The sequence below is a fragment of the Podarcis vaucheri genome (genome assembly GCF_965113315.1).
Source record: "Podarcis vaucheri genome assembly, chromosome: 2".
In the NCBI taxonomy this organism is placed as follows: domain Eukaryota; kingdom Metazoa; phylum Chordata; class Lepidosauria; order Squamata; family Lacertidae; genus Podarcis; species Podarcis vaucheri.
In genome coordinates, this window is record NC_138760.1 from 106,848,288 (window position 1) to 106,875,940 (window position 27,653).

A 27,653-nucleotide genomic window follows, 5' to 3' on the forward strand; every position below is an offset into this window, starting at 1 on the left:
ATTTCCAAAATATAAGATTTTTAAAAAATAGTGTTTTGTGTTGTGTAGGCTCCTATGATGTAAGTAATGGGCCTCGCCTGCTAGCCTGCTCCCTAAAATATCACAGGTTTGCTCATTTCCATATATAGGGTGCCTACATTCTGCATGGACTGGTTGCAGGGCAACATGTGCAAATGGCTTTAGATACCTATTAGGTCCATAAATTACCACAAGCTGCTCTTACAGGTGGTTACCAAGCAGCATACAAAAATCAGAAGCCCAACTCACTATGTTACCCTGAGGACCAGAAGCACAGATGGCAACCCATCACTCCCTCCAGGACAGGCCCACCAATTCTTGCTTTGCTTGATGCACTATTCCTCAAATCAAAGGGGCTGTAAATGGCACCCTTACCCATCACCCCCCTTTTTGTTGGTCATCCCCCACCCCTTCTTCACGTTCTGCAACATAAAAAATAGTGACAATTTGTTGTTGACAACGGACAGCTGGACATACAAAGGGCCCCATTACCTTCAGTAGCTTAGGGCCTCATCAAACCTAAATCTGGCCCTGCCCACCAGGCATCAGAAGTGCAGCCTCCGTGTTGCTGCAGATGAAGGCACTGACAGACATATTACCTGACCATATACACACATTTAAAATAATGTAAAACATCTCTTGGGTTGCTGATGCTTCCAAAAAGGCAGTAAAGGACTTGTTTGTGCATGCATGGATAGTGGTGGTATAGAGTAGACGAGGACTTCCTCAACCTCGGCCCTCCAGATGTTTTGAGACTACAATTCCCATCATCCCTGACCACTGCTCCTGCTAGCTAGGGAGTATGGAAGTTGTAGGCCAAAAACATCTGGAGGGCCAAGGTTGAGGAAGCCTGGAGTAGACTGTACAATTGGTAGAGCAGAGAAGAAAGTCTGGGCTCCAGGTTTTAGGTCATATAATGACAGGGAACCTGTGGCCCTCCTGTTGTTGGATCCAGCATCCCACGGCCCTGACCACTGGCTATGCTATCTGCAGCTAAGAGTTGGCATCCCAAAAACATATTGAGGGGTTCTCTATCCCTGATACAATAGATCTCATTCCCAGAATCTCACCACACCTTTTTTTTTTAACAGAAGATGCATCTCAGTGGTGCTTTCTTACAGAGGCACTAATGGGCATAGCCCCCTTGGTCACAGTGGGCGAGTTCATATGAATGCCTCTCAACAGTCTACAAATTAGGGCTCAGTATGACTCAGCTCTTGAGGCAGAGAAGACATAAGTGACAGCTGCTGAACTGCTAGCTTCACATCCATCTCAGTTTTGCTGAACAGGGTAAAATAAGAAAAATGCTACAAGCTGGAAATAGTAGTCTGTGTATTATTATTTTTATACTCACACTTAGTTTTCTGAATTTCTAACCTGTCCAGTTAATGACCACTGCATTACCCAAGTTGGATTTTGAAGTCACAAGTCTTTACACAATTCCCATCCTTGTGAGAGATGATAAGGGGAGTTCGGCTTCTCAGACCATCTTTGTCCAGATTGTTGATGTCAACGAACCACCTGTCTTCACTGGGCTTCTGACTCAGCCTAGGCAAGGTATGAAGCAACTACATTTTGATGGCATGATCAATGGCTGGTTTCAAAAGGTTCACCCCCTCTGACCTGTCTTTGACCCCCTTCTGCCAATATGATCTGCTCACATACAGATGAGGCTACTGTAATGTTCTTTATATGGGGATGCCTTTAAAGACAGACTGCAAACTTCAGCAGGTTCAAATGCAGCTGGTGGAGTCCTGAAGGGTGTAAAGCTTCTATAGCACCTATATTATACAAGCTACACTGGATTCCATTGCATTTCCAGAACCAATTCAAGCTGCTAGTGTCACTCTTCAAAACCCTAAACAGTTTGTGGCCAAACTCATGAACATCCCTCACCTCTACCATTTTGCCTGTGCATTAATATCTCCACCAGAGATCCTTTTGGTGTGTCTGGGGCCTAAATCTGTAGGATGGATAACCACCAGAAAGAAGGCCTTTTCTGTGGTGGCACCACACCTTTGAAATACCCTCCCAATGAAGCTACACCAGATAGGGTTGCCATATTCCCAAAAGTGAACCAAGTTTTTATTTTCTTCTTACTCAAAGTTGTTGAGCTTGTGGGGGGAATAATATAACTCCCCTTACCATACATTTTGCCGAGTGGCCGAAAATCTACCTGGAGGCCATTTTCCAGACATATGGCAGCCCTACGACCAGCAGGCTATATCTCAGGTTTTTCAGAAGGTCACAAACCCATTTATTTTGATTGCCACTCCCTGTGTAATTTTTTGTCCCAGTCACTCAGTGGAAAGTTGGAATTTTTCATTTCATTTCACATTTAATTTGTAAAGCTGAAGAAACAAAGAACGTACACCTTATAACAATCGAATCCAATACAACAATGTGATAATAAAACATAACTTTAAAATAAGCAACTAATATCAAATAAAGTAATATTCAACAATCCATTAGGATAGTATAGAATATTAAATGTCAGCATATGATATTTAATGGACGGCTGGAAACCTCTCCCCTCACAGTTCTTCCTCTAAGCACAGCCCCCTTATGAGGACTCCTAGGGCGGGAGGATGGGGCAAGTATTATGTTCTTGGAGTTCTGAATTGGCTTTCTCTTCCTGAGAATAGCAGTGGAGAGGAGGTCCAAGTCATGGGGTTGCTACAGAGAAGCAATCATAGCTCCACCTCAGGCAATGGCGTGTTTTGCATTGACCCTGTCTTTCCTTTGTTCCAGGAAAGACTCTCCCGGACCTTGGTCCCTTTTGCAAATCTGTCCATGGAAGACAGACTCTGGGTCCAACTTTTGCTCCTAGGATGACTTCAATCCATGCAGAATATCCCAAGCAGGGGTAGAAAACACTGTGTCCTCCAGATGTAACTGGACTCCAAATCCCATCAACCCTAGCTAGCATGGCCAATTCTGTTTTGATTGTTTCAGGATTTTGACATTGTCTAAGGAACGGTGTGAGGGGCAGAAATCAAAATAAAGAAGCCCATAGGTGGGAATTACAGATGCCAGATGATTAGGTAATAATAACAAATGAATGATTCATCAACAATATTTATCTGCAGCTCCTGAAATTTATATCACAGAGGATACCCTGCAAAACACTGGAATTTTTAGAGTCACTGCCAGAGATCCTGAGGGAGCCCCTCTGAAGGTAATTCTCAATAACTCTTAGACTTCTATAGCTTAATATTAATAAGGTGAGGTCTCAAATTACTTTTCCCCACCCATGTTCCTTAAATTGAATATTGGGGAAATGGACAAGGCTTCACCTCTGTTTGTCGTGTGTGACACAGACACAGAACTCTTGGCAATGTCAGTCTGGGACTGGGAAGACAACTCAACCATGGTCCTGGGCCAGGATCGGTCATATGCACTGACTTGAGCTTCTTTGAGGAGAGGCAGGTTATACATGTCTTAAATAAATAAATCCCACGGGCGCGTCAAAATTGCCAACGTGAACAGCAGTAGTGCATATGGTGGGTTGGAGACCATGCCCTCCTGACACAGGTGTCACAGCTGCTTAGCTGGTTGGGACTGGGGCACTGTGGGGCAGGGTAGCAGCGAGGCACACAGGGTGCTGTTGTGTCCAGGTCCTGCTCACAGGTGTCCAGGGCCGTCTTTAGCATATGCGGTGCCAGGGTGCAAAAAACTGCCCAGCACCTCCATTGGGGGGTTGGGGTAGGCAAAACTTGTTGAGCTTTTTTTAGGGGGGGGGCAGCTCACAACTCTGAGGCTTGGGAGGGAAGCCGTGTGCCCTCCAGCCATATAGGTGGCAGGTGCACAACTCTCTCCAGTGTTTTGGCTGTACATCTGAGTTTCTGTGTAAGGATATGTGGTTGTTTGTATGGCTCCATTTGTGTAGACGGTGTTACTTCCCTCCACATACTGCACCTGGGCTGGGTAGACACGCTGGACCTGTTGCACCGTTTGCACTTGCTGAACCTGTTGTTGCACTGGTAATTGCTGTACCACCTGGTTAGGCACGGCTGCTTGGCCAGCTACAGAAGTCTGAAAAGTCACTGTCGAACCTGTGTCCGAACCAGTCTCTGATGTCTGCATTGTCGTTTCTGGGCTGAGGGGGGCTGCTGGGGCACTGCCACTGCTCTGGCTGCTGCTGCTGCTGCTGGTGGTTGTGGGCGAGGCTGAGGCACCGCAGGGTGAGGAGGAGGAGGACGGGGGTGAGGAGGAGCTGTGGCGGGAGGAGAAGGAGGCGGCGGTGGAGTCGGAGTGGAGCCATTGTTGTTGGTGGGTAACAGTCACCAGGACTATGGTGACTATGGCCTGCATGCCTCGTGTGAGCAGTGTGTGTGCGCTGGGCAGGCCCCTCGACGGCCTGCCAATCCCAGGTGTGCAGGAGGACAGAGCCAGCTGCCTCAGCGCCCACAGCAGAAAAGCCTGCGGTGCTCCGACAGGCTGTGATCCGCTCGGCAGTGCCTGTCGACTGGCTTGGCTCTTCAATCTCCGGACTCCAAATCTTGGCCCCAGACTCTTGGCCTGGCGCCCCTGAGAGCCCAGCGCCTGGGTGCCCCACACCCCTAGTGCCTATGGGTAAGCCAGCCCTGCAGGTGTCCCACGGGCGCCTGGTTGACAACCGCAATAACATTCGCACTGCATTGCAGGCCCACCAGGCATGAAGAAATGTAATTCCTAAAAAAAAAAAAAATGCTTGTGTTTCTTGCTGCTCCTTAGACCAGTGCTCCCACAGAGAGAGAGGGAGAGGGAGAGACAGGGCTGAGCAATATACTGCAATACAGTGGTGCCTCGCAAGACGAAATTAATTCATTCCACGAGTTTTTTCGTCTAGCGAATTTTTCGTCTTGCGAAGCACGGTGTCGGAAAAGTTTTGGAAAAGCTTCAAAAATCACCAAAAACCTCAAAAAAGGCTACCACACCGCGTTCTGTGAGTTGCTCCTTGAAGTCAAGTCGCAACTGTATTAATGGTGTTAAGAAAAAGGAAACAAAGGAAGCAAGCCCATAGGGAAATTCGTCTTGCAAAGCAGCTCAAAAACCGCAAAACCCTTTCGTCTAGCGAGTTTTTCGTCTTGCGAGGTATTCGTCTTGCGGGGCACCACTGTACTGGGTGGTTTAAAGTGCAGAATGGAACTGGCGGGCCGGGGGAAAGAGAAGACAGCTTGCCCTGGCTCCTGACCTGAGATTTTGCCCCTTCCTCCATGTTCTCCAAAAGAAGAATTTTAGGTTCTCCCCTAAAATTTTGGGCCACATATTGTGCCTTGGCAGCCCTGCATTTTGGGGCTACTTTACTAGGAGATTCATTTCAAAAATAAAATAAAATAATTAGTCATCTCCACGAGGAGTAATTATATAGCAAGGAATGATACTTTAGCAATACCTGTAATTAAGGAAGAGTTTGGATTTTAATTATAAACTGCCATCTTCTGTGGTTGATAATTCAGCTATGAAACAAACTTTAAACACAAGCAAGGCATTTTTCAAGGTATGGAACAGGCCATCAGCTTTATTTATGATTATAGCTTGTTCCCTTGGTTGTTTTCTTTTTAAAAAACAAAAAACCTTTGGGGAAATTCATGGTAAGTTTTTCAAATGCTAGGCTAGAATATATATATATTATTAAAGAATGTATGTAATGTATTTTTAAGAATACATTATTCAAAACTGTGGATGTTCCGCTAATGAGCATGACTCCCTCAGGTCTACTTTTGCTCTTGTTTTATGACATTATAGCACCAGTGGGAATTGTACGACTCAAGCCCAGATTGAATGTTGTTACCTTCTTTAATGCAAAAAATAAAGATATCCAGCTTCAGGTTATAGACCCATTTCCTTTGAACAAGCGGATCCCACATGATAGATCAGTCCTCATGAAGTGGAATTTAGCATTGTCTTTGGGCAGCTGTGTTTTATTTCAGTGGTGTTGTTACTAGGAATGTCCATTTTGTTTTCTTCCAGTTTCTCATTTTTCAGTTCTTCACATTTCCACCTCAGTTTGAGAGCTATATCAAGAAACAGAAATTTATTTCAAAACAAACAAACAAACAAACAATTTTAACAAGTGGGACCGGCAGCAAAAGGTTGCAGAGAAGTGTTCCTGTTCAATGTGTCAGCCAACCAGCCGTACCCTTTTAGAGGGTACACCGTTAGAGGGTTTCCCAATTCTGTTTTTCAGTTCTGGCTTCTGGGGTTTGTTTCATTTTGTTTGCTTGCCCCCCCCCCTCAAGAGTTGTTTGCATTTCTGCAAACATCCCCAAGCATGCTGATACCTCCTGTTCGTTTCTCAGTGGCTCCATTTTGTGTTTGCTACTGGTGTAATTATCCAGTATAGCTAGTTGCACACTGTATATCAGAAGCACAGGCACCCTGTAGATTTGGGGGAGTTAAAATGTGTTGTTAAAGTGTGGATTTGTGGAGAAGGTGGCTTTTACGAAGGGTGCTGAAGAACAGAGGGTGCAAGAGCACGTTTTCCAAATGTAGGATGGTGTCAGGCTTCGAGGACTCAGCTTCCTCTGCCCCTTTGGCCGTAGGACAAAGCGAAAAGAGTCGCTTACCATTTAAAGAGTCTTTAATGATCACAGCAAAAGAACAAAGCAGCCGTTCTCAGAATGACGGTGATCCCAATTAAGGTTTCCACCCACTTCCCCCCTAGTCACTTCCGCGCCTTGCAACCTGATCTCGCAACCACTTTGCTTTCTAGGCTGCCAACTTATCTGCTCGTCGTGACCTTGGACTGGGCAGATGTAGACTTTCAAGTGAGAGAGAGTCAGTTAACTCTCTCTCTCTCCCAGTTCTTCTTCTCCTAGCTGTTCACCCCCCAGTTCGTCTCAACTTTTGTCTTCAGAACTATGCCCCTCTGCAAACCACTGTTCCAAATCTATACTGTCCCACTGTTCCTGGGCAGCTTCAGGATCCTGGTCAGGAGCAGGGGGAGGGGGAGGCTCCCACCATTCCTCATCAGAGCAGTACTCCTCAGCCTGTTTTCTAACAAATGGTTACACACACTGGCTTTGCCCAGTTCAAATAACAGGCATGGAGGAGAAGAAGAAGAAGAAGAAGAAGAAGAAGAAGAAGAAGAAGAAGAAGAAGAGTAGTAGTAGTAGTAGTAGTAGTAGTAGTAGTAGTTTGGATTTGATATCCCGCTTTATCACTACCCGAAGGAGTCTCAAAGTGGCTAACATTCTCCTTTCCCTTCCTCCCCCACAACAAACACTCTGTGAGGTGAGTGGGGCTGAGAGACTTCAAATAAGTGTGACTAGCCCAAGGTCACCCAGCAGCTGCATGTGGAGGAGCGGAGACGCGAACCCGGTTCCCCAGATTACAAGTCCACCACTCCTAACCACTACACCACACTGGCTCTCATACGTAGAAAGACACAGAAAGAATATGAAAGTACGAGCCAGTGTTGTTTCCTGGTCTTGCTGCAACCATTTCCCCTGTCAGAAAGATAAGCCTCTCTTGAAATGGCACAGCAAACTCTGTCAGTGCATACGATTCCTCAACATTCATACCCTCCTTAAGACTCGATCCTGGAAATTAGAGAACTACTACAGCACAACAAAGGTGGTGGCAGTGAGTTGCAAACCATATCCTTGGGTTTTAAAGGCAAATTGGCCACTAGGCGGCAGACTAGTTCACAACGTTGCCGACCACAGCAGAAATGCCTTAGCTAATTTTTCTATGGAGTTACCATTTTCAGAGCTGGAGCTGGCCACCTTTAGTGCCTCAAATGTCAATGGCCTCCTAATCCACTTTTAGAAGTATCTGCATGTTGTTATTTTTATTTATGTCCCTGGATGACCTTATCAAATCCCACAGCGCTGAGATAAAGCACTGGTTGCATTCAGCCAAGCCCCACGCAGAGTAGTCCCATTGAAACCAATGCACTTCAGTTAGTCATGTCCATTCACTTCAGTGGTTCTACTTTAGGGAAAAGACTTGTGTTGACATTTAAGTGCTTTCTGCCCGGGCCCTGTTTCCAACTAGGTGGTAATATTGTATCTAAAACATAATCCAGACAAATTTAAGCACTTTTAAATCCCACAGATTTCAGTGAGAGGTAATTAACTCCTCCTGTAATCCTCATGGAACTCTAGCCCAATGGTTGCCATTAATTTGACTCTGAATTGATTTTAGAATGAATTGATTTTAGAATGTATTTCAATTATTTGATTGTGATTTTATGTAAACTGTGTTATTTTTACTGTTGTTAGCCGCTCTGAACCCGGCTTCAGCTGGGGAGGGCGGGATATAAATAAAATTGTACTATATTATTATTATCATCATCATCATCATCATCATCATCATCATCATCATTTGGATTGAAATCACTTGGACTGAAAAATTGCTTTCAATCCTTAATGTGTCCTTAATGACTTAAAAAAATCTCCAGGGAGCATCAGCCTGTCCATCTGCTGATAATAAAGTCAAGCCAATTGCTCTAATACAGAGGCTATTTGTGTTCTCACTTGCTGGCTGTGATGGTTCCAAAAGCTCAAGCAGAAAACTTCCTTGTTCCTCCAGCTGACTTCCAGTCTTTCTGTTGCCTAGTAACCATGTGAGTCCTTTTGTAAACAGAAGTATATCAGACTGTAACAAGCCATCAGCCACACTTTGTTTGTGCGGGGGGGGGGGGGAGAAAGCTTTTGTGACATAACTCTTCTCTTTCACATTAAAAGAAAGCCAATCTGTATGAATTTGCACAATGGTCTTAGGGGAGAGCAGTTGGTCTTTGGCGATGGCATTGAAATAATGGGCACAGGAGTGGCCCAAGCCATTTTGCTGCCTGAGGCGAAGGACAAGGCATTCCCCACTCCATGCACAAATTCTGACTAGGCTGGTAACTGAATCATCCTTAAGCACTGGTGATGGAACAAAGCCCCACCTCCACACCCTAGGGAAGGAATGTAGACTGCATGGCCCACATTTCTAGCCACTTTCTGCTCCTCAGAATTTTCCACCTGAGGCAGCTACCTCACTTTGCCTCATGGAAGGGCTGACCCTGAGTGGAAACCTGGTGGAACTGAGAGAACCTGTGGGACATGGTCATTATTATGTACTGAAGTTCTCACCCTGGGCCAGCAGGGGGATACTGTAGATAGTTTTAACTCAGGTCCACATATGCAAATAAGGGATTGAAAGTGACGTTCAGTGATTGGATAGTTACAGAAAGTTGCTACTGTTGCGTTGTAGTGGAGCTCTATATAAGCAGGCTGGCTGAACCCTTCAGTTCAGGCTTGTGAATAAACAAGAGCTGTCTGAAGAATCGCTGTGTCGTCTGATATGTTCACCCACAGCTTAACAGTTATCTCCAGCTATAAACTCTATAAGAAGGATAAGGAAGGATATACCGGAAGTACTCTGTATGTCAGGAAGGAAGGCATTGAGTCCAGCAAGCCAGAGACTCCTCTCAAGGGGCAGACTCCTCCACAGAATCATTGCGGGTGATGATGCTATTGTCCCCCTGATGTAAATCAGAACTGGATCTTTAGGGAGTTTACAGAAGGATTTCTTCTTCTCTCCCCAGCAAGTCCCCCCGTGCCACATCCCACAGGCCCCCTCCCGCCACTCTCCAGAGAGGCTTATGGGAGCAGGGGAATAGAGGGGATGAGGAAATTTCCTTCAATGAACTTCCTTCATTTGACTTACTATAGGATTTAAATCAAAATCAGAAAGTAATACAAAGAGCTGGTGACAACCAAAAGCAAATTCAGCCACCCTCCAGAAAAGACAGTCAGAAAATAAATGTTGCTTTATGAGTAACGTTTGAAAGGAGAGGGGATAACAGTTCAATAGATTTATATAGATTGTATAGAGATCTCTGCTACTATTGCTACTATCCTGTGGGTTCACTTGCATAGGGATGGACTGGGCATTCAAACACAGCAATACTTCTAATATATCAGATTATTCTTTGCTATCATTGTTTTCCAACCTCTGACATTTTGCATGAACCGTAACATTTTAAAAATTGATGCCACCCTTTCCTACTAGTTCTCTATCGAGATCTCACCGAACCTCACAGTATTCAAGATTGATGGTGCAGGGACAATTTCTACAACAGAGACCTTCAGATCTGCACACAGGGAAAAGAGGTAAGCAGATATCTGTTTTGTAGTTTTATTTTGTTCAGAAGTGGAGAAAATCCCAATTGTTTTTCATTTAAAATTATTTCCCACACGTGGTTGCTTGTGGGGGGGACAAACACTGCAAGAGCATTTGGAGGAAGGAAGGAAGGAAGGAAGGAAGGAAGGAAGGAAGGAAGGAAGGAAGGAAGGAAGGGAGACAGCTTTTCCTGTGACATGAGGACGGACAGTACAAGTTGTAATTTTTCTTTAGCAACATGCTGTTCCATTTTATTATTTGTGCATTATGTGTATCATCTGACCTGTCTATTGCAATTATTAAGTTTGCAGAGGACACCACCATAATGGGTTTAATAACAGGTGGAGATGAATCAGCATATAGAGGGGAGGTCCAAAAAATATCTACATGGTGCCTAGGGAACATCTTGCACCTTAATATCAGCAAGACAAAGGAGATGGTGTTGGACTTTCAGAGGAAGAGAGGAGAACTAGCCCCGTTGTACATTGGAGAGGGCTGTGTGGAGAGAGTCTCTTCCTTTAAATTCCTAGGAGTTTATCTCAGTGAAGACCTTACTTGGAAAATCAGTACAACCCAGGTGGTTAAGAAAGCCCAACAGAGACTTCATCTCCTCAGAGTATTGCGAAAGAACGATGTCAATCAACATTTGATGATCTCCTTCTACCAGTTCACAGTAGAAATTGCCCTTTCATACTGCATCACAGTGTGGTACGCTGGTTTGACATCAACCGATAGGAAGTGCCTACAGAGGGTGGTGAATACAGCACATGATATTATGGGCTGTCCCATGAATCCGCTGGATAAAATAGCAGAAGAACGTTGCCTCAGGAGAGAGGGAAATTCTCAGGGATGATTCACACCCTGGCCGGCACTTTCTTGATCTCCTGCCCTCGGGCAGAAGATATAGAAACATGATTAGTCGCACCAAGGGGGTAAAAAACAGCTTCTATCGGTGGGCTGTTAGGCTGCTGAATGAAAAGATAACAACAGGGCAACTGACTTTCGGGTTTGGTGTGTGTGTGTCAGTAAATGAGGGGAATTAAGACTAAGAGAGCTGAGTGAGGGGTGCTCATGTAATCTCCCTGTATACAAGTTGTACAAGTGACAATAAAGTATTTCAATTTTTCTGGACCACACGATGAATCACAGGGCAGTGCATAAAATATCATAAAAACAATAAAGTAACCCTGGCATCAATTAAAACAATTCAAAACACAAAACAATGTCAACTGGGCACAATAACTGCACTTTGCTTCCACTGGTGGATGCAGGTGTGCCCCTGAATACCAGTTGGTGGGAATTGGTGAGAGTGGTGAGAGTCCTGTTGAACTCAGGTCCTGCTTGTGGGCTTTCCTTGGTGGCATTTTCTGGTTGGCCACTGTGAGAACAAGATGCTGAACTAGATAGACCCATGGCCTGATCAAGAAGAGGATTTCCGGTGAGAAGAGGTGGTCAGTGGGTAGAAGTCTCTTTTTTTAAAAAAATAAAAATTTAGCAAGTGACTTTTTCCTCAAGTCGCCACTGATCCTATCATTACAACCAACTCCCACAGCATTCGTTTTTTTTTTAAAAAAGCTTTTATTTATACTTTTCAAGTTTATACGTTTCATTAGTTTTATAATCAATTTAACATTTCAAAGAATTGGCTTCCCTCCCCCTCTTTCTGTAGTTCCTTAAATTTATTTTTTTAACTCTTCTGCATATCCAAATTCATTTAATTTGCTCATTTAATTATCAACTTTAAATATATACTCTTATGAAACCGCAGGTTATTACAATAATCCTGTCAATGTTTTTATCTGTTTGTAAGTTATCTGTAAATATTCAATAAACCATTTCCATTCTTTTATATAAAAAATGTTTATCTTGATTTCTTATTCTTCCAGTAAGTTTCGCCATTTCTGCATATTCCGTAAGTTTTTGTATCCGTTCTTCCTTTGCTGGGACTTCTGCTTCTTTTCACTTTTGGGCAAGTAGTATTCTACTTGCATAAATATGTATTCTACATACATAAATAAATTTCTATACAATTTAGGTAGTTCTGCCCCTATAATTCCCCAAAGAAAAGCTTCTGGTTGTTGGTTTTTTAAAAAAAGCTATTTTGAACCTCCTTTTCAATTCATTGTATATCATAGCCTTCCTGTGACTCATAAGGAGTAACAAAACAACAGGTGTGTCAAATCATTACATCACCCGCTTCCTGACCCTTTCAGTGTGGAAGTTCCACATCATGTGGTCATATCACGTGACGTCGCCCCACAGTTTAGTCAAGGACGTAAATCAGAGTGAGTTGGGAAGCAAAACTAAGGGAACAAAAACATTTTGATTTTTGCCCAAGGCTTAGAAGAACAGTTGATTCATGTGTGTATGCAAAAATAAATTTAAATTAGGCATTTGAAAATGACAGGATGGAAAAAACTAGTATTGCTATTAATAGATTTCTTGCTTATTGCAGGGTTTGTTTGTTTTCGTTCATAAGCTTAAAAGACCTTCAGCTTTTAGCTCTGTATCTATCCTTCTGGTGGGATTCAGGATGTGCCTGAATTCAGAGGGGGGCGGAGGGAGCCTGGGATGTCTAATTAATTCTAACTACCTCAATGCTGACCTCACCAGCCCTTGCAGGATGCAACAGGGTTATAGCTGTATGTTAATAAGGCTGAACTACATTAATTAGTCATTTCCCTCTACCTGCATATTAATACCGGCTGGTGTTGTTTAAAAATAGAAGGTGTGTCTTTTTTAATCAGAGCATTTCTTACTTGGATGACTTGGAAATGCATGAACATGTCTAGGGAAAGTATGCATAGCTCCCCTCTTGCTCCCTCCTCTTTGTCAAGTGGAAGAGAGACTGTTACCCAAATGAGATCTGGAAAGCTCTTCATCATATTCCCAGAGAGACTGCACAGCTTTCTGCTCAACCAGAAGGAACTTTCTGATCTAATTATTCACTTTCCAATTACAGGCACTCATTGTTTATCATTCTAGTTTTACTCCAGCAGGCTAAAGTGACAATTGAAGCCACCACTTGCTGTACCTTTCAAAGCTGAAACAAAATATTGCGAGAGACAAAGTTTCTACTCTGGAGAGTTTTTCAATTAGATGTGATTTAACTAGCTAAGACAGACAAAGAGAAGATAGAGAAATGGTACTATACAGAAGGAGCGGAAAGTTGCCCGTGGACATATTCGGCTTTCTGTGTAGGTCATTTATTTAGAGGCTGTTTCTACTGCATTTCTACAACACAATGCCCATGTTCAAACAGTCGTATCTTGGCTTATTTGGCTTATTATTAGTAAAGAGGATGAGATAATTTCATGGGACCTGATTCAACTATCTGGTCCTACTAGCAGAAGTCTGAGCGAGGACTTACGCTAGTGCAACTGGGCTCCTCCCAGATGCTTAGAAAGCTGATTTGAGTTTTAACTTGTTTTAGTATTTTAGACTTTTGTATGTCTAAAATACACACATACAAAATGTGTATGTATTTTTGTGATTTTTTTTCTTTGTGATAATTTTATTGTTTAATCTCTTTCGTAAACTGTTTTGAGGTTTATTGTACAAACTGTTGGAGGAAAGCAAATACACTTCCTTCTCAAGAGGTCACAGTTTAATGATCTAGCCACTCTGCTTATGCTTGTCGTCTAAATTAACTCTAACCCTAAAAGCTGAGCCATTTTGTCTGCTGTTCTCTCCAGATAAGATGTCCTCGTTTTCCTCTTTCCACTCATCCTGTAAATCGTTCCTGCATGAATAAAGCCTTTGAATTCCAATCTAATTCACCCCAACTGCTAAGTCTGTTGACACAATCAAGTGGTGTATAAATTTTATGAGTATGAATATAACATATATAAAACCAAACCTCAGCAGATGAAATAGCAGCAGGGAAAACTAAGCGGTACCAGCCAACCACAGATGATAGAAGCAGAAATCAGTAACTGAAAACAACTATGCAAACCATCAAACAAAAGCTCTTGGATAAACCAGAAAGCCTTCCCTTGGCCCCTGAAGTATATTTAATTCAAGATAGTAGGTAGAGTCACAATCAGGACAACATTCCTATGGTAGAGTTACTCAGAAAGCTCCTTTCCTAGTGGCCACTTGCATCACCTCTGAGTACAGGAACACAGGATGTTGCCTTATACTGAGTCACACCATTGGTCCATCTTGTTCAGTATTGTCTTCACTGACTGGTTACGGCTCTCCAGGTTTTCAGACAGGGTCATTACCAGGCCTATCTGGAGATACTACGGATTGAGCCTGGGACCTTCTGAATGCAACACAGCTTTTTTGCCACTAAGTCATGGTCCTTTCCAAAGCAAAGGCAGGGACATAGAATGATGGACCTTAAGCTGTTTGGCAGGTTTATATGGGAAGAAGCCTTCTGAGCACCTGGCACCAATTTTTATTATTTTTATTTCTTATGTGCCCTTCACCATAAAGTCCCAGGGTGAGTTACAACAATGCAACAAGCAATTATGAAAAGTGGTAAAACCTTTAAAATTATAACAGCCAACGAAACCTTACCACCCTGAATGGAACAGTATAAATGCATCAAAAGAGGTGGATCCCACAAAACCAAAGACCTTAAGAGTCTTCTGGCACCTTAAATCCCAACAAGCTTATTATGGCATGAACTTTCACGCAACACAGTCCATTTCATCAACTGCACGACTTACGATCCTAAATTGGCAAGACAGACACATGGAGGGGGGAGGGGAAGAGAAGAGAATGCAGAGAATTGAGGCCAGAGGAAATGAAATGTAAAAAGAGCAGAAAGTGACAGCTACCTGAAAGCAAAATAGTTACAGTAACCAATTAACAACGCAGCAGAGTGGCCAATTAACAAGGTAGTGTTGGTGCTAATGCAAACAGCCTGGCATTAGTAAACTAATTAGCACATGTAGTGTGATTAAAAAAAACAGAACAGCACAGCAGCAATCTTGATGTAACCCACAGGTGACATAATTGAATTGCTTGATAAAGGTCAGTTACAGAGTGTCCTGGAAGATTGATAGGTGTTCCTGTTACTTTCTGGATACCCCCATTTCTGATGTCAGAGAATGGTGTTGGGGTTATTTGGGCTGGGGGAAAAGCAGGATATCACTGCAGTAGATAAATATATAATTTGCTTACAGCTATTCAGTAAAGGTGACTGTGACTGATCCAGAAGGTCTCTCTGCGACTGGATATATCAAAGTGTTTCTTGTGGAAGTGAAGCACAGTGGGGACGTCTTTCTTAATTGCACGTAAGCATCCAAGGTAGTGCTTGGCTCTATAGGGTGTGTATCTTGTGCTTGTGTATAACTGATAGACTTTTTAAGAGACCCTTGATGGTGGAATAAAGTCTCTAGAGCTTCTTGTAGGAACATAGTAGGACTGTGGGGCTGGGCTTGGAATGTAGGAACAGCTATCCATTTTCTGCTGTCTCACCTGTTGGAATAGGTGCTCATTTCCCCTAGTCCCAGTATGGCCTCTGCTAGTCCAAAAGGTTTTGTAGATTTCAGAGACGTTACTAAAACTACTATAGCCAGACTAGGGATAAGAGTGGGGAAGATTTTATTATTATTACAGTTTCATTATGCTGCTTTCAAGATTATTTAAAAAGGAAAATGCACACAGGCACACACAGCTATCTTCCCTTCACAGCCATGGAAATATAAGTTCCTTGTTGTCATGTATGGAAAACCATATCACCTTCCTGCTTGAGAGAAGAGATTGTCTGAAACTCTGAAATAATAATAACAATTTTATTTTTTTTGTACCGCACTCATCTCTCTCTCTCTCTCCCCCTCCCTCCCATCCCTGAAATCCTTCAGTTATTGATCTGTCCCCATCTAAGAGTCAGTGTGGTGTAGTGGTTAAGAGCAGTAGACTCGTAATCTGGTGAACCGGGTTCGCGTCTCCGCTCCTCCACATGCAGCTGCTGGGTGACCTTGGGCCAGTCACACTTCTCTGAAGTCTCTCAGCCTCACTCACCTCACAGAGTGTTTGTTGTGGGGGAGGAATGGAAAGGAGAATGTTAGCCACTTTGAGACTCCTTAGGGTAGTGATAAAGCGGGATATCAAATCCAAACTCTTCTAAGCTCCTTAAATAAGCGAAGTGGTACCTGAGAGTAGGAACTATAGGCCTGAGAGTACCCAGTTCAAAACTTCCTCTGCCCAGTGCATAACTATTTCATCCTCATCTTCCCACCATCAATATGGGAATTATAAAGCTGCCACATCTTGGATAATTACTGTCATATCCACACTTGCTAAAGTGAAGACTGAGACTGGGCTGGCTCAGTGAAAAAGATATGATCCGCTGCTGAGCTGTACATTGTAACTACTGTTTATAAGCTGTGTTGCCTTTCTAGTTTTTTCAGTATTGGGAAAGGCAGATTGACTCCTAGGACAGAAGACTCGGTTTCAATGGCTCTGGTGGAGATTACTTTGGATGAAGAAATTCCCATTGGGATGACAGTTGGCAAGTGCCATGCTGTGGGAGAAGATCCAATGGATCCTATCACCTTTGTTCTCGATCCAAGCAATCCTTACTTCATGATTGACAAAGGTAAGCCATGACGGATGTGAATCCTGGCAAAACCCCACCCCTACCCTAAATCCTTTGTTTTTTTATTACAACCACAGGAGAAGAGGACAGCTCACTGTCAATCTACATAATTCTCCTGGAACAGATGTTTTGGACTACAATTTCCATCAGCCCAAGCCGCCTGTGCTGGCTAAGACTGATGGGAACTGTAGTCCAAAATATCTGGAGGGCACGAGACTGGCAAAAGCTAGCTAATGTGAAAAACAAAGGTAGCCAAGGTGTGTGGTGCATAAGGGGGAGGGGGATACCATTATTTCAGTGGGTGATGGCTTTAAGAGGACCAACCAAAATGTTGCAAAATATGAAGTTTGTATCTTCTACAAGGGGCAGCATATCCCATGGAATATGCAAAGAGCCGCTTGGGATGTTACAGGGCAGGCACCAAGCATCAGCATCGTACCTTAAGCAGCTGCTGAGACCCCAGTTGGAGGCCCACTGCCTATCCCTGGAGTCTCCTAGTCCTGTTTCTGTTCTACTTCCTCTAATACCAGGTCAGACCATCATTCTACGGTAGCTAAATATTGTCAACACTGAATGGCAGCTGCATTACAGGGCTTCAGGTAGGACTTTTTCGAGCCTTAACCTGAGGCCTTTGGGATGCCAAGGATGTGTTGTACCATGGAGCTATGGTCTTTTACCATTGCTGGTGCCCATTTGCTTTCAGGCTTCCCTAGACATCTAGTTGGCCACGTTAAGAACAGGATGCTAGATTAGGTGGGCTTTGGGCTTGACGCAGCAGGGCTCCCCTAATGTGCTTATAAGTTAAAACAGGAGTTTCTGAAAACTTAATGAATTCCAGAATAGAATATGCCAAGGAATTGTTAACTGGAAGAGAATTCTGCAACTGTGGGGCCACCACCAAGAAGGCCCCACTCACGTGTTCATTAACGTAACCAATTTCAGTAGTGGGCACACAAGCAGAACATCAGGCGGAGGTCTTAGATTATGTGCAGGTTCATAGTTTAGTAAGAATTACTAACTGTTCCAGGCCAGGCCACAGATCATCATCATCATCATCATCATCATCATCATCATGATCCTAACAACTATTTTGCAGCTCGTGGTACTCTACTAATTGCATCTAGACTGGACATGGAAGAGGCTGGATTTATCAGTGCTCAGTCATTCACCGTTGTGGCTTGCAGCAGTACCCGGAGGTGTGCAGGCATTCCTGTGATAGTGAATGTACATGGAATCAATGACAATGTGCCATTCTGTCATCAGTATATATACAGGTGAGCTAGTGAGTCAAGAAATGGCAGCAAATGGTTAGCTATGTTTTTCTCATAATATATTTTCCTTCACATAGATGTTCAAAAAATATAAAGAAGCTCATTGACAACAATCGAACAAATGGGCCAAAGAAATACCCCATGCCAATGGAGCAAATGGAGCCCTGCCCCACCATATTCAGTCTGCCCCCAGGCAGCCCCCACCTGTCTGCCTTCTTTCTGACAAGCAGTCCAGTTGGTGGCACTGCCTGTCAGGTTCCATTTCCTTAGTCTCAGGCTGCAAATACACATTTTCCTTCTAGAACCAGTGGGGACTAAATTCTTGCTTTGTCCTACCTAGTTCACAAACAGTCTAGACCAGGCATAGGCAAAATCTGGCCCTCCAGATGTTTGGGACCACAATTCTCATCATCCCTAGCTAACAGGACCAGTGGTCAGAGAGGATGGGAATTGTAGTCCCAAACATCTGGAGGGCTGGAGTTTGCCTTTGCCTGGTCTAGACTGATTGCACACACACACACACCCTCTGAAAAGCACTTGTCAAGCTAGTTCTGAAAATAAAAGCTCATTGCAGATTGATGCTGTATTACCCCACAGTGAGCCTATTTGAAAACAGATGCATGCTGTCTCAGCAATGGGTGTATGGGTGTGTGTCTATACCTGACTAATGATGACGTGGGTAGGCATATACCATGATAGCAAGGGCAAGGTTTTGAAATGCATAATCTAATCAAGGGGAGGGTTTGCGGTGGTGCTGTGGGTTAAACCACAGAGCCTAGGACTTGCTGATCAGAAGGTTGGCGGTTCGAATTGCCTCTCACCCCGGGGTGAGCTCCTGTTGCTCGGTCCCTGCTCCTGCCAACCTAGCAGTTCGAAAGCACGTCAAAGTGCAAGTAGATAAATAGGTACTGCTCCGGCGGGAAGGTAAACAGCATTTCTGTGCGCTGCTCTAGTTCGCCAGAAGCAGCTTAGTCATGCTGGCCACATGACCTGGAAGCTGAACGCCAGCTCCCTCGGCCAATAAAGCGTGATGAGCGCCACAACCCCAGAGTCGGTCATGACTGGACCTAATGGTCAGGGGTCCCTTTACATTTACATCAAGTAACTGCACCCACCTGTCTCGACCACAGGATCTGCAATCTTGTTGAGGATGTGTGTTGAGAGAAACTGATTTTTCACTCTGCAAAATGGGAAGTGTGTAGGCAGCCTCAGTGTTGCCCTTGTAGAACTCAGCAGGCAGGAGGATAAGGGCAAAACTAGAATTACCGTACTCACCTCTTTCTGTCTCTGTCTTTGTCTCTGTCTCCACCTACTGTTGGTCTTCTTACCCACCCTGCAAGTCCCAATGGGCACCAGCCGCAACTGGCCAGCACATACAGTGGTACCTTGGGTTAAGAACTTAGTTCGTTCCGGAGGTCCGTTCTTAACCTGAAACTTTTCTTAACCTGAGGTACCACTTTAGCTAATGGGGTCTCCTGCTGCTGCTGCGCCGCCGCCACACGATTTCTGTTCTCATCCTGAAGCAAAGTTCTCAACCCGAGGTACTATTTCTGGGTTAGAGGAGTCTGTAACCTGAAGCGTCTGTAACCCGAGGTACCACTGTATTGTTTTAAGGAGACTTCAACCCACTTCCATTTATTCTGAAAATTTGTGAGTAGCACTGTAGTGCTTACGAGAGGGGGAAATCTTATTGGAATCCCCCTAAAAATGTGAGAGAAAAGTAGTCAGGTTAAGTCTTTTCTTTCTGTTGAATTGACTCTTACAAATATGTTTAAAAGAAGCATTCATGACAGTGCAGTTATAGGACTATAAAATAGGGTTCCATTATACTCCTGCCATGGTTGCACTTGAACTACTGGGTATAAAAAATTTCAGGCGGATTATAATCAGTATAAATCACAGTGTGCCTTGCGAAGTTACACATCCAGATTCTCCCAGTCTGAGCACCTTGTGGAACGTTATCTTAAAATGATAGGCACTATCATTAACGGCTTTTGATTTGATGGACATTTAGAGAAGAAAACTGAGGTTGTTGGAACAAGCATGTCACATTTTGATGACTTCCTTTTAATCAGATATACCAGCAGAGAAGTTATTGCAATTAATACAGTGGTTGCTAATGTCAGATGTCACGATATGGACAATCCCCCCGATGAACTCCATTATGAACCCAACAGTGGCCCGGTTGGTGCTGGAAAGCTGTTTGAACAAGTTCCAGGTGCTAAAAATGCCATTCGGGTGAGTAAATGAAGATGTGGGAGAAGATAAGTCAAGGACACAGGAGCTGAACAAGGGAGGATCCATCATAGCTCAGTGGCAGATTACCTGCTTCACATGCAGAACATCCCAGGTTAGATCCCTGGCATGTCCAGGTGAAAGAAGCCCATGGCAGGTCTGAAACTCTAGTCAGCCAGTCAGAACAGAATAAATCATATTGGGCTAGAGGGACAATTAGATTGACCTGATCTAAGGGAGCTCATGGATGCTACTTGACCTCCCAGGATAGCTGGGGAAAAGATTCCTTTAGTAAAATGCACGAACTTTAGTCTGGCAATGGTGGGGTTCTCCCCCCCCCTTTTGCAGCAGAATCAAGCCAATTTCTGGTCTTAGCTTACTATTTTTGAACATTTTGTTTTTAACAGTTTTTATTGATAATCTTATTCTTTTTGTAAACCAGTTTGAGGTTTTATTACAATTAAGCATTATATAAATGTAATATTATAATAATATAATATATTATAATAATATAATATAAGTATATTATATAAATATAATATAATATAATATAATGTAAGTATATTATATAAGCATTTTTTTAAGAAGACATCTGAAGGCAGACCAGTATTGGAAAGTTTTAAACATTTAATGTTTTATTATGTTTTTATATTCTGCTGGAAGCCACCCAGAGTGGCTGGGGAAACCCAGCCAAGTGGGCAGGGTATAAATAATAAAATTACTATTATTTGTTATGCAGCAACAAGCCTAGGTTTGCCACTGAGTGGCAAGTGGGAGCTAACGCCATTCCTGGCTGTCCATCACTGTCCGATAATATGCATAGTTTGAGCCACTCTGGCCTTCTTTTGGAGAAAGGGTGTTGTGAAGAATAAGGTGATGATGAAGATGATGATATTTGCATTCACCCTTTTATTTTTTAGCAAACTGGCCTGTAATTACCAAGATCCCCCACGTTCCCCACCACCACCACCACCACGCTTTTTAAATAGCATTTCATTGCCATTTTCTAGTTGTCAGGTATGGAAGCTGATCTTAGGGACAAAGACATACTTTTGTTACTGGATCAGCAATTTCACATGAGTTCTCTGGGAAGTCTCAGGTGGATGCCATCATGCCATCTGGACCTGCTGGTTTATACTCTGCATTCCAATCAAATGATTCTCCAGGCAGTTTACAAGTAACAGCTTGTGATAATAACACAAACTCCGTTCCGCATTCAAGCTCCTAAGATTCATACACGCACACATAGACAACCCAGCAGTGTTTCATCCTCCAGGTGATGGGTAGGACCAGCACATGCTTCCTTTCAGTTCTGCATTCCTACGGAAACTGGAGCCAAGTGTTCTTTCTAGCAGTCCTCCAAGTGTGAAATTGCCCCTGGTTGAGTCTTATCTATAGTTGCATCTGCATTTCTAACAGGAAAAGTGAGATACATTTAACTGTTAATCTGAAATATACACGAGCTTCAATCTGCCTTTGATATTATGCTGCTTGGTCTAATTGTTCACTCTTGCTATGTTGGAAGGTAACACAATATTTGGACTATGAAGACCCACGGAATCTTGCAGTTGGCAGCACTCATGAAATGACTCTCTCTGTTTTTGATGATGCAATTCCGTCACACACAGGTGAGAATTTTAATAAGAACCCAAGTGTTTCTTAGCATGCCATACCTTTTGCTCTTCTGACCATGTCCTCCTTTGAGATTCTTGTGTGGGGAATCCATCTTTTCTCTATGTCTTCTTAGGGTCCCCCCCAACTTGCCCCAACTTTAGGTTTGGAACCTTTGTTGTTGTTGTTTAGTTGTTTAGTCATGTCTGACTCTTTGTGACCCCATGGATCAGAGCACGCCAGGCACTCCTGTCTTCCACTGCCTCCCCCAGTTTGGTCAAACTCATGTTAGTAGCTTTGAGAACACTGTCCAACCATCTTGTCCTCTGTCGTCCCCTTCTCCTTGTGCCCTCCATCTTTTCCAACATCAGGGTCTTTTCCAGGGAGTCTTCTCTTCTCATGAGGTGGCCAAAGTATTGGAGTCTCAGCTTCATGATCTGTCCTTCCAGTGAGCACTCAGGGCTGATTTCCTTCAGAATGGAGAGGTTTGATCTTCTTGCAGTCCATGGGACTCTCAAGAGTCTCCTCCAGCACCATAATTCAAAAGCATCAATTCTTCAGTGATCAGCCTTCTTTATGGTCCAGCTCTCACTTCCATACATCACTACTGGGAAAACCATAGCTTTAACTATACAGACCTTTGTCAGCAAGGTGATGTCTCTGCTTTTTAAGATGCTGTCTAGGTTTGTCATCGCTTTTCTCCCAAGGAGCAGGCATCTATTAATTTCGTGACTGCTGTCACCATCTGCAGTGATCATGGAGCCCAAGAAAGTAAAATCTCTCACTAGGACCATGAAATAGTAAGTGGCACTTTTGAGGCCCACTCTGCCTTGATTCTGGGAATGAAATACTGGCCATAGCTTAGTATTTATTTATCATGACACCTGGATCCCATATATTGTCCAAGGAGCTCAAAGTGGTATATATGGTTCTCCCTTCTCCGTGTTATTCTTGCAACAACCCTTTGCAGCACAGTGATTGGTTCATGGTCTCCCAGAGAGTTTCGTGCTCCAGTTTGGATTGAATTATGGCATCCCAAGTCCTAGTCCAGCACTCTAACCAACACACTGGCTCCCTCTGACACAATGAAGACCTGGGCCTCTTGTTTCAATTTACTCTCCTGTTGGTTGTTTTCCTATTTGCTGTCAGCTGGGTGAATTCTCAGGTTAATACTTGGAAAATGCTGATCTGCTTGTTCTTTTATTAGTAACTGCTACGATAATTGTGGAAGTCTTACCTGTCAATGAATTTGGGCCGGCATTTAGTAAAGCAGATTATGCGTTTGTTGTTCCTGAAACAGCTGGAGGTACGTTACAATATTTGATTGTTCCTTTTTAAAATTAAGTAAAATATATTAACCGCTTTGCCTTATAAAAAAAGCTCAGAGAAACATACGAATAAAGACACAACAAATAAAGCAAAACTTGAGCATAGCACAGGAGCTGCTGTACTAAACTTGAAACAGAAGCTCAAAATAAAGAGAAATTAAGTCATAACATGGCAATGATCATTATACTGTGATAATTGTAACACTGTAATTATAAAATTATAAAAATTGCAGTTCTCTGTGTTAGTGTGTATGGTTTATTTTATTATTTTCTATTTCTTAAAAATTATACTCTTATTGTTTCTTGCTTATTATTAGTCGCCTTTGGAACTTAAAATTACATTGAAGGCATGGAATAGAAATTATGGGAAGGAAGGAAGGAAAGAAAGAAGGAAGGAAGGTTGTCACCTGCTCATAAGTATCCATAATTATTCTCACTTTTACTGGCCTTGACTTGAAATTTGAACTGGATACCGTTGCCATTAGTCATATTTCTCCACCTAGGCCACCAATATTGTCATCTTTGACTGGAAGTAGCTCTCCAAGGTCTCAGGCAAAGGTCTTTTCTTTCACCAGCTACTAAATTGTTGCTAGCGGGAGATGTGGGGGATCAAACTTAGAGCCTTCTGTTTGCAGAGTCTGTGACCTGTGTACCACTGAGCTATAGCAATGGGCATTGACTTGAATCAGTTGAGGGAGGGTGGAAATCAGGTAGGTGAAAATAAAAAAAATACAGGAACATCACGATGCTATAACTTCCTTTATAGCAGTGCCCATAAAAAGGCCAAAAGAATGAGCTGCATTTATTTATTTTTTTGCATTAGTACAAAATTGCCTTGTATGGGGTCTTGGTAACTATATAATTTGAACACAATACAGCAATCTGAAATATTTAAAGTAATTTTCTCTGATGAAGTTTGACACATACATGGATCCGCTGCTGACAGCAAAAGAAAAAGGCACACACACGAAATTAGTTTCCTTTTAACCACCACCTCCCCATCTTGTTTAAAAAGATCCGAAACAGCTTCATGATAAACGGAAAAGCTCAATCACATTGTGCCGGAAGCCACGAGGGAAATGCAATTCGCTTACAGTAGTTTTTCAAGGAGAAAAGTTGGCAGCCTTTCAGAAGCCCTCATAATGGCTCTATTTTAAACTCGAGCTTGAGAAGTGCTCAGGTTAGCTTTTTATGCTTTATTGAAAGGTTAATTTCATACCCACGTAAAAGTATTGGCTTTCTATTATGTTTAACAGAGTTACAATGTGGAAATGAGAGAAACTCTTAGTACAGTGGTACCTTGGGTTAAGAACTTAATTCGTTCTGGAGGTCCATTCTTAACCTGAAACTGTTCTTAACCTGAGGTACCACTTTAGCTAATGGGGCCTCCTGCTGCTGCCACGCCGCCGGAGCACAATTTCTGTTCTCATCCTGAAGCAAAGTTCTTAACCCGAGGTACTATTTCTGGGTTACTATTCTAGAAATTAGGTGGGTACTGAGGTGCATCTCTTTGACCTGGCTTTTCACACTTGAGGTGTGTATTCAGCATTTGCCGAAAGCTATATAATTAATAATAATAATAATAATAATAATAATAATAATAATAATAATATATTTATACCCCACCCATCTGACTGGGCTTCCCCAGCCACTTTGGGTGGCTTCCAGTAAAATATTAAAATACAATAATTCACCACTTCCTGGTCCCCTGTATCTTCGCTTCTCGCAGTGAGGGAACTGCCAGAAGGCCCTTGGCAGTGGCCGGTCTGAGCGATGGTATACTGGGCCGAGGCTGTTTAGGGCTTTAAAGGTCAGCACCAACACTTTGAATTGTGCCCGGAAACATACTGGGAATTGTGCCCTTCAAACGTATGTAATGAAGGTACCAGATGCATCTCTGTGGGGAATGAGTTCCACAATTTGGGGATTACCACAGAAAATACCCTCTCCCTGAGCTTCTGAGGCTGGTGGAACAACCAAAATGGCCCCCTCTGCTGATCTTAACACCTTAGAGTGAAGGAGGTGATTTTTTAGGTTTTGGGGGCCTAAGACCTTTAGGGGTTGGAGCACTAATGTGAACACCTTGAATTGGGGCTGGAAATGAACTGGCAACTGGGGCAGCTGTTTTAAAACAGTTCACTAATAAACAGAACCACGTTAGCTAGTCACTACTTGGCGCCTGCTTGCTGCATTTACATGAACACTAGGCACGCTATTTCAGAAATCCCAAACAGTTTCAGGCTGGACTCATGTGGGTCTCGCCTATGGACCTCAGATTTTAATCGGTCAGCATCTCCTCCTGCCGTTGGTCTGGGCTCCTTTCAGTCTTATTATGTTCCATTGCTCTGAACATTTAAGAGGACACTGCGGGAAAAGGACAACGGTGGCAGCAACTTACTGAGATCTGATGCAGATGCTGCAAAGAGGCGGAGACCTATGTATGGGAGGTAGGATAGAAGCCAGGGGCCAGAGCAGAGCTGATACAAAACATTTTGCAGCTTGAAAGACAAGCTGGAATTCCTCCCCATTCCATGTATGAAAGCTGTTTCGGCTGACAACTGAATCGTACTTCAGCACTGCAGATGGGATAGCATCCTCCATGGCACCTGAGGAAGCAGAGCAGTTTAGGGAGGCCAGGACAGGTGACAAAGCATACGCAAATGTGTCCTCCAACAGAGGGTTTAGGAGGAAGAGCCAGACAGCTGCTGGTCTGATGGTATGGCCAGAGCCAAATGCAACAGCCAAGGGTGGGGGGACAACTTAAGTCCATCTTTTACCCAAGCCATTGAATCTGAACCCACAGTTGCTTAACCCAACCTCAATTCCTGTTAGGGAATACAAATATTATCCTCGAAGTCCTTGTTTTGTGAAATTTTAGGGCTATTTATTAAGCAGTACACTATATGCGGCCTAGGACCCCCGTACCTACAGGACCACCTCTCCTGGTATGCCCCGCGGAGGACCTTAAGGTCCACAAATGACAACATTTTGGAGGTCCCAGGTCGCAAGGTCATTAGATTGGTCTCAACTAGGGCCAGGGCCTTTTCAGTACTGGCCCCGACTTGGTTGAACCCTCTGTCACAAGAGACTAGGGCCCTGTGGGACTTGACATCTTTCCGCAGGGCCTTGACATCTTTCCGCCTGACCTTTGGTTTGGACTCAGTCTGACCTTTATGTTTCCCTCCCCTTACGGTCTTGACTTATCGGCTACTTTAAAATGCTGCATTCTAAATTCCATTTTAACCTGTGTTTTAAATTGTTTCCCCCCCCTCTCTTTCCATTATTATGTTTTTACTGTGATTTTATTGGTGTTTGCCGTCCTGAGCCCGGCTCTGGCCATGGAGGGCGGGGTATAAATAATAATAATAATAATAATAATAATAATAATAATAATAATAATAATTGTTATTATTATTATATAAATTAACAGCACTGATCTCCATATTTAGCGACACGTGGATCCTTCCTCTTCGCCCACCACTCACCTTTGAGTTCTCTCCTTTGCCTGTAAACAAAATGCCACGCAACTAGTTCGGGGGAAGATGCACCCCTAGAGTCTTTTGTAGAGAAAAGAAATCCAATTGGAGAAGAATTTAATGGTCAATTATGCCGCAGTCTCATCCCAACAGCGATAAATGCAGCTTATGCCTTGTACTCATTGTGAGGTAATTAAGGAGCTCCTGTTTGTGTCATTTTTGCCCTGTTATATGGCTAAATAAGAAGGGATTGCTAATAAGCCTTACAAAGGCAGCACAGTAATAGGCTCATTTTCTGAGCGCTCGGCTTTCACTGTTGAAAAAGGAGAGGGCTCCACTTAGTCACTACTACATTAATTCCAGGTAAATGAAATCGAGTCTGAAAATTAGCACTTGTAAAACACCACTGTCTTCTTACAGCTCACCATAAAGTTGGACAAGTAACCGCCACAGATGAAGACTACCCATCAGACTGTGTGACCTATAGAATAGGCCATGGAGGCATTTTTTACCCCGTTGAGATATTCTGGTTGGATCCAGTGTCTGGAGTGATAGAACTGATAACAGAACCAGACTACGAATCTGTCCAGCAGTACAAACTGATCATTGAAGCTGTTGACTGTGATCTGTTTCATCCCAGAACTGCTAGTACTGTAGTAAGTCTGAGTTAACCATTTTTCTTATGAACATTATCCAGCCAGTTCTTTTAACTTTCCTTTCTATAGTAGCTGAATTATTGGCAATCGGTCCACTAGAATGGGAAAATCAAAGGCAGGCGGGTGTCATGCAAACCGTTTTATTTCATAGGGTACCATTGTAAAGAAACTCTTGTGCCTTTGCCACACCATTTTAAGAACTCCAAAGGTAGGCCTCGCCTTTGTTTTCACTGCTTGTTCCAAGTCAAACCATCAACATGACTGAAGAGCAAAACTCTCATATCACATACCCCAAAGGAACTTATTTAATGGCTAGACATGTAGTGCTGAGCAGTAAAAGTAGCATTTCTTTTAGAAAAGAAGGAAAGGTAAATTAAACTCTGGAATTCTCTGCCACAAAATAT

The 27,653-nt window shown here is 43.2% G+C and overlaps 1 protein-coding gene across 1 annotated transcript in view; it reads left to right on the plus strand.

Moving 5' to 3' along the window:
• The first annotated feature begins 1,410 nt into the window (after positions 1-1,410).
• The window catches only part of LOC309524828 (cadherin-related family member 3-like), a 44,782-nt gene continuing 18,539 nt past the window's right edge, over positions 1,411-27,653 (plus strand). Inside the window, exons 1-10 of the mRNA XM_082209926.1 lie at positions 1,411-1,575; positions 3,108-3,196; positions 10,009-10,109; positions 15,255-15,365; positions 16,476-16,672; positions 17,769-17,946; positions 20,019-20,181; positions 21,704-21,806; positions 22,997-23,095; positions 27,014-27,249. Coding sequence (XP_082066052.1) covers positions 16,531-16,672; positions 17,769-17,946; positions 20,019-20,181; positions 21,704-21,806; positions 22,997-23,095; positions 27,014-27,249 — 921 coding nt within the window. The 5' untranslated portion in view covers positions 1,411-1,575; positions 3,108-3,196; positions 10,009-10,109; positions 15,255-15,365; positions 16,476-16,530. The remainder of the gene's footprint in view (positions 1,576-3,107; positions 3,197-10,008; positions 10,110-15,254; positions 15,366-16,475; positions 16,673-17,768; positions 17,947-20,018; positions 20,182-21,703; positions 21,807-22,996; positions 23,096-27,013; positions 27,250-27,653) is intronic.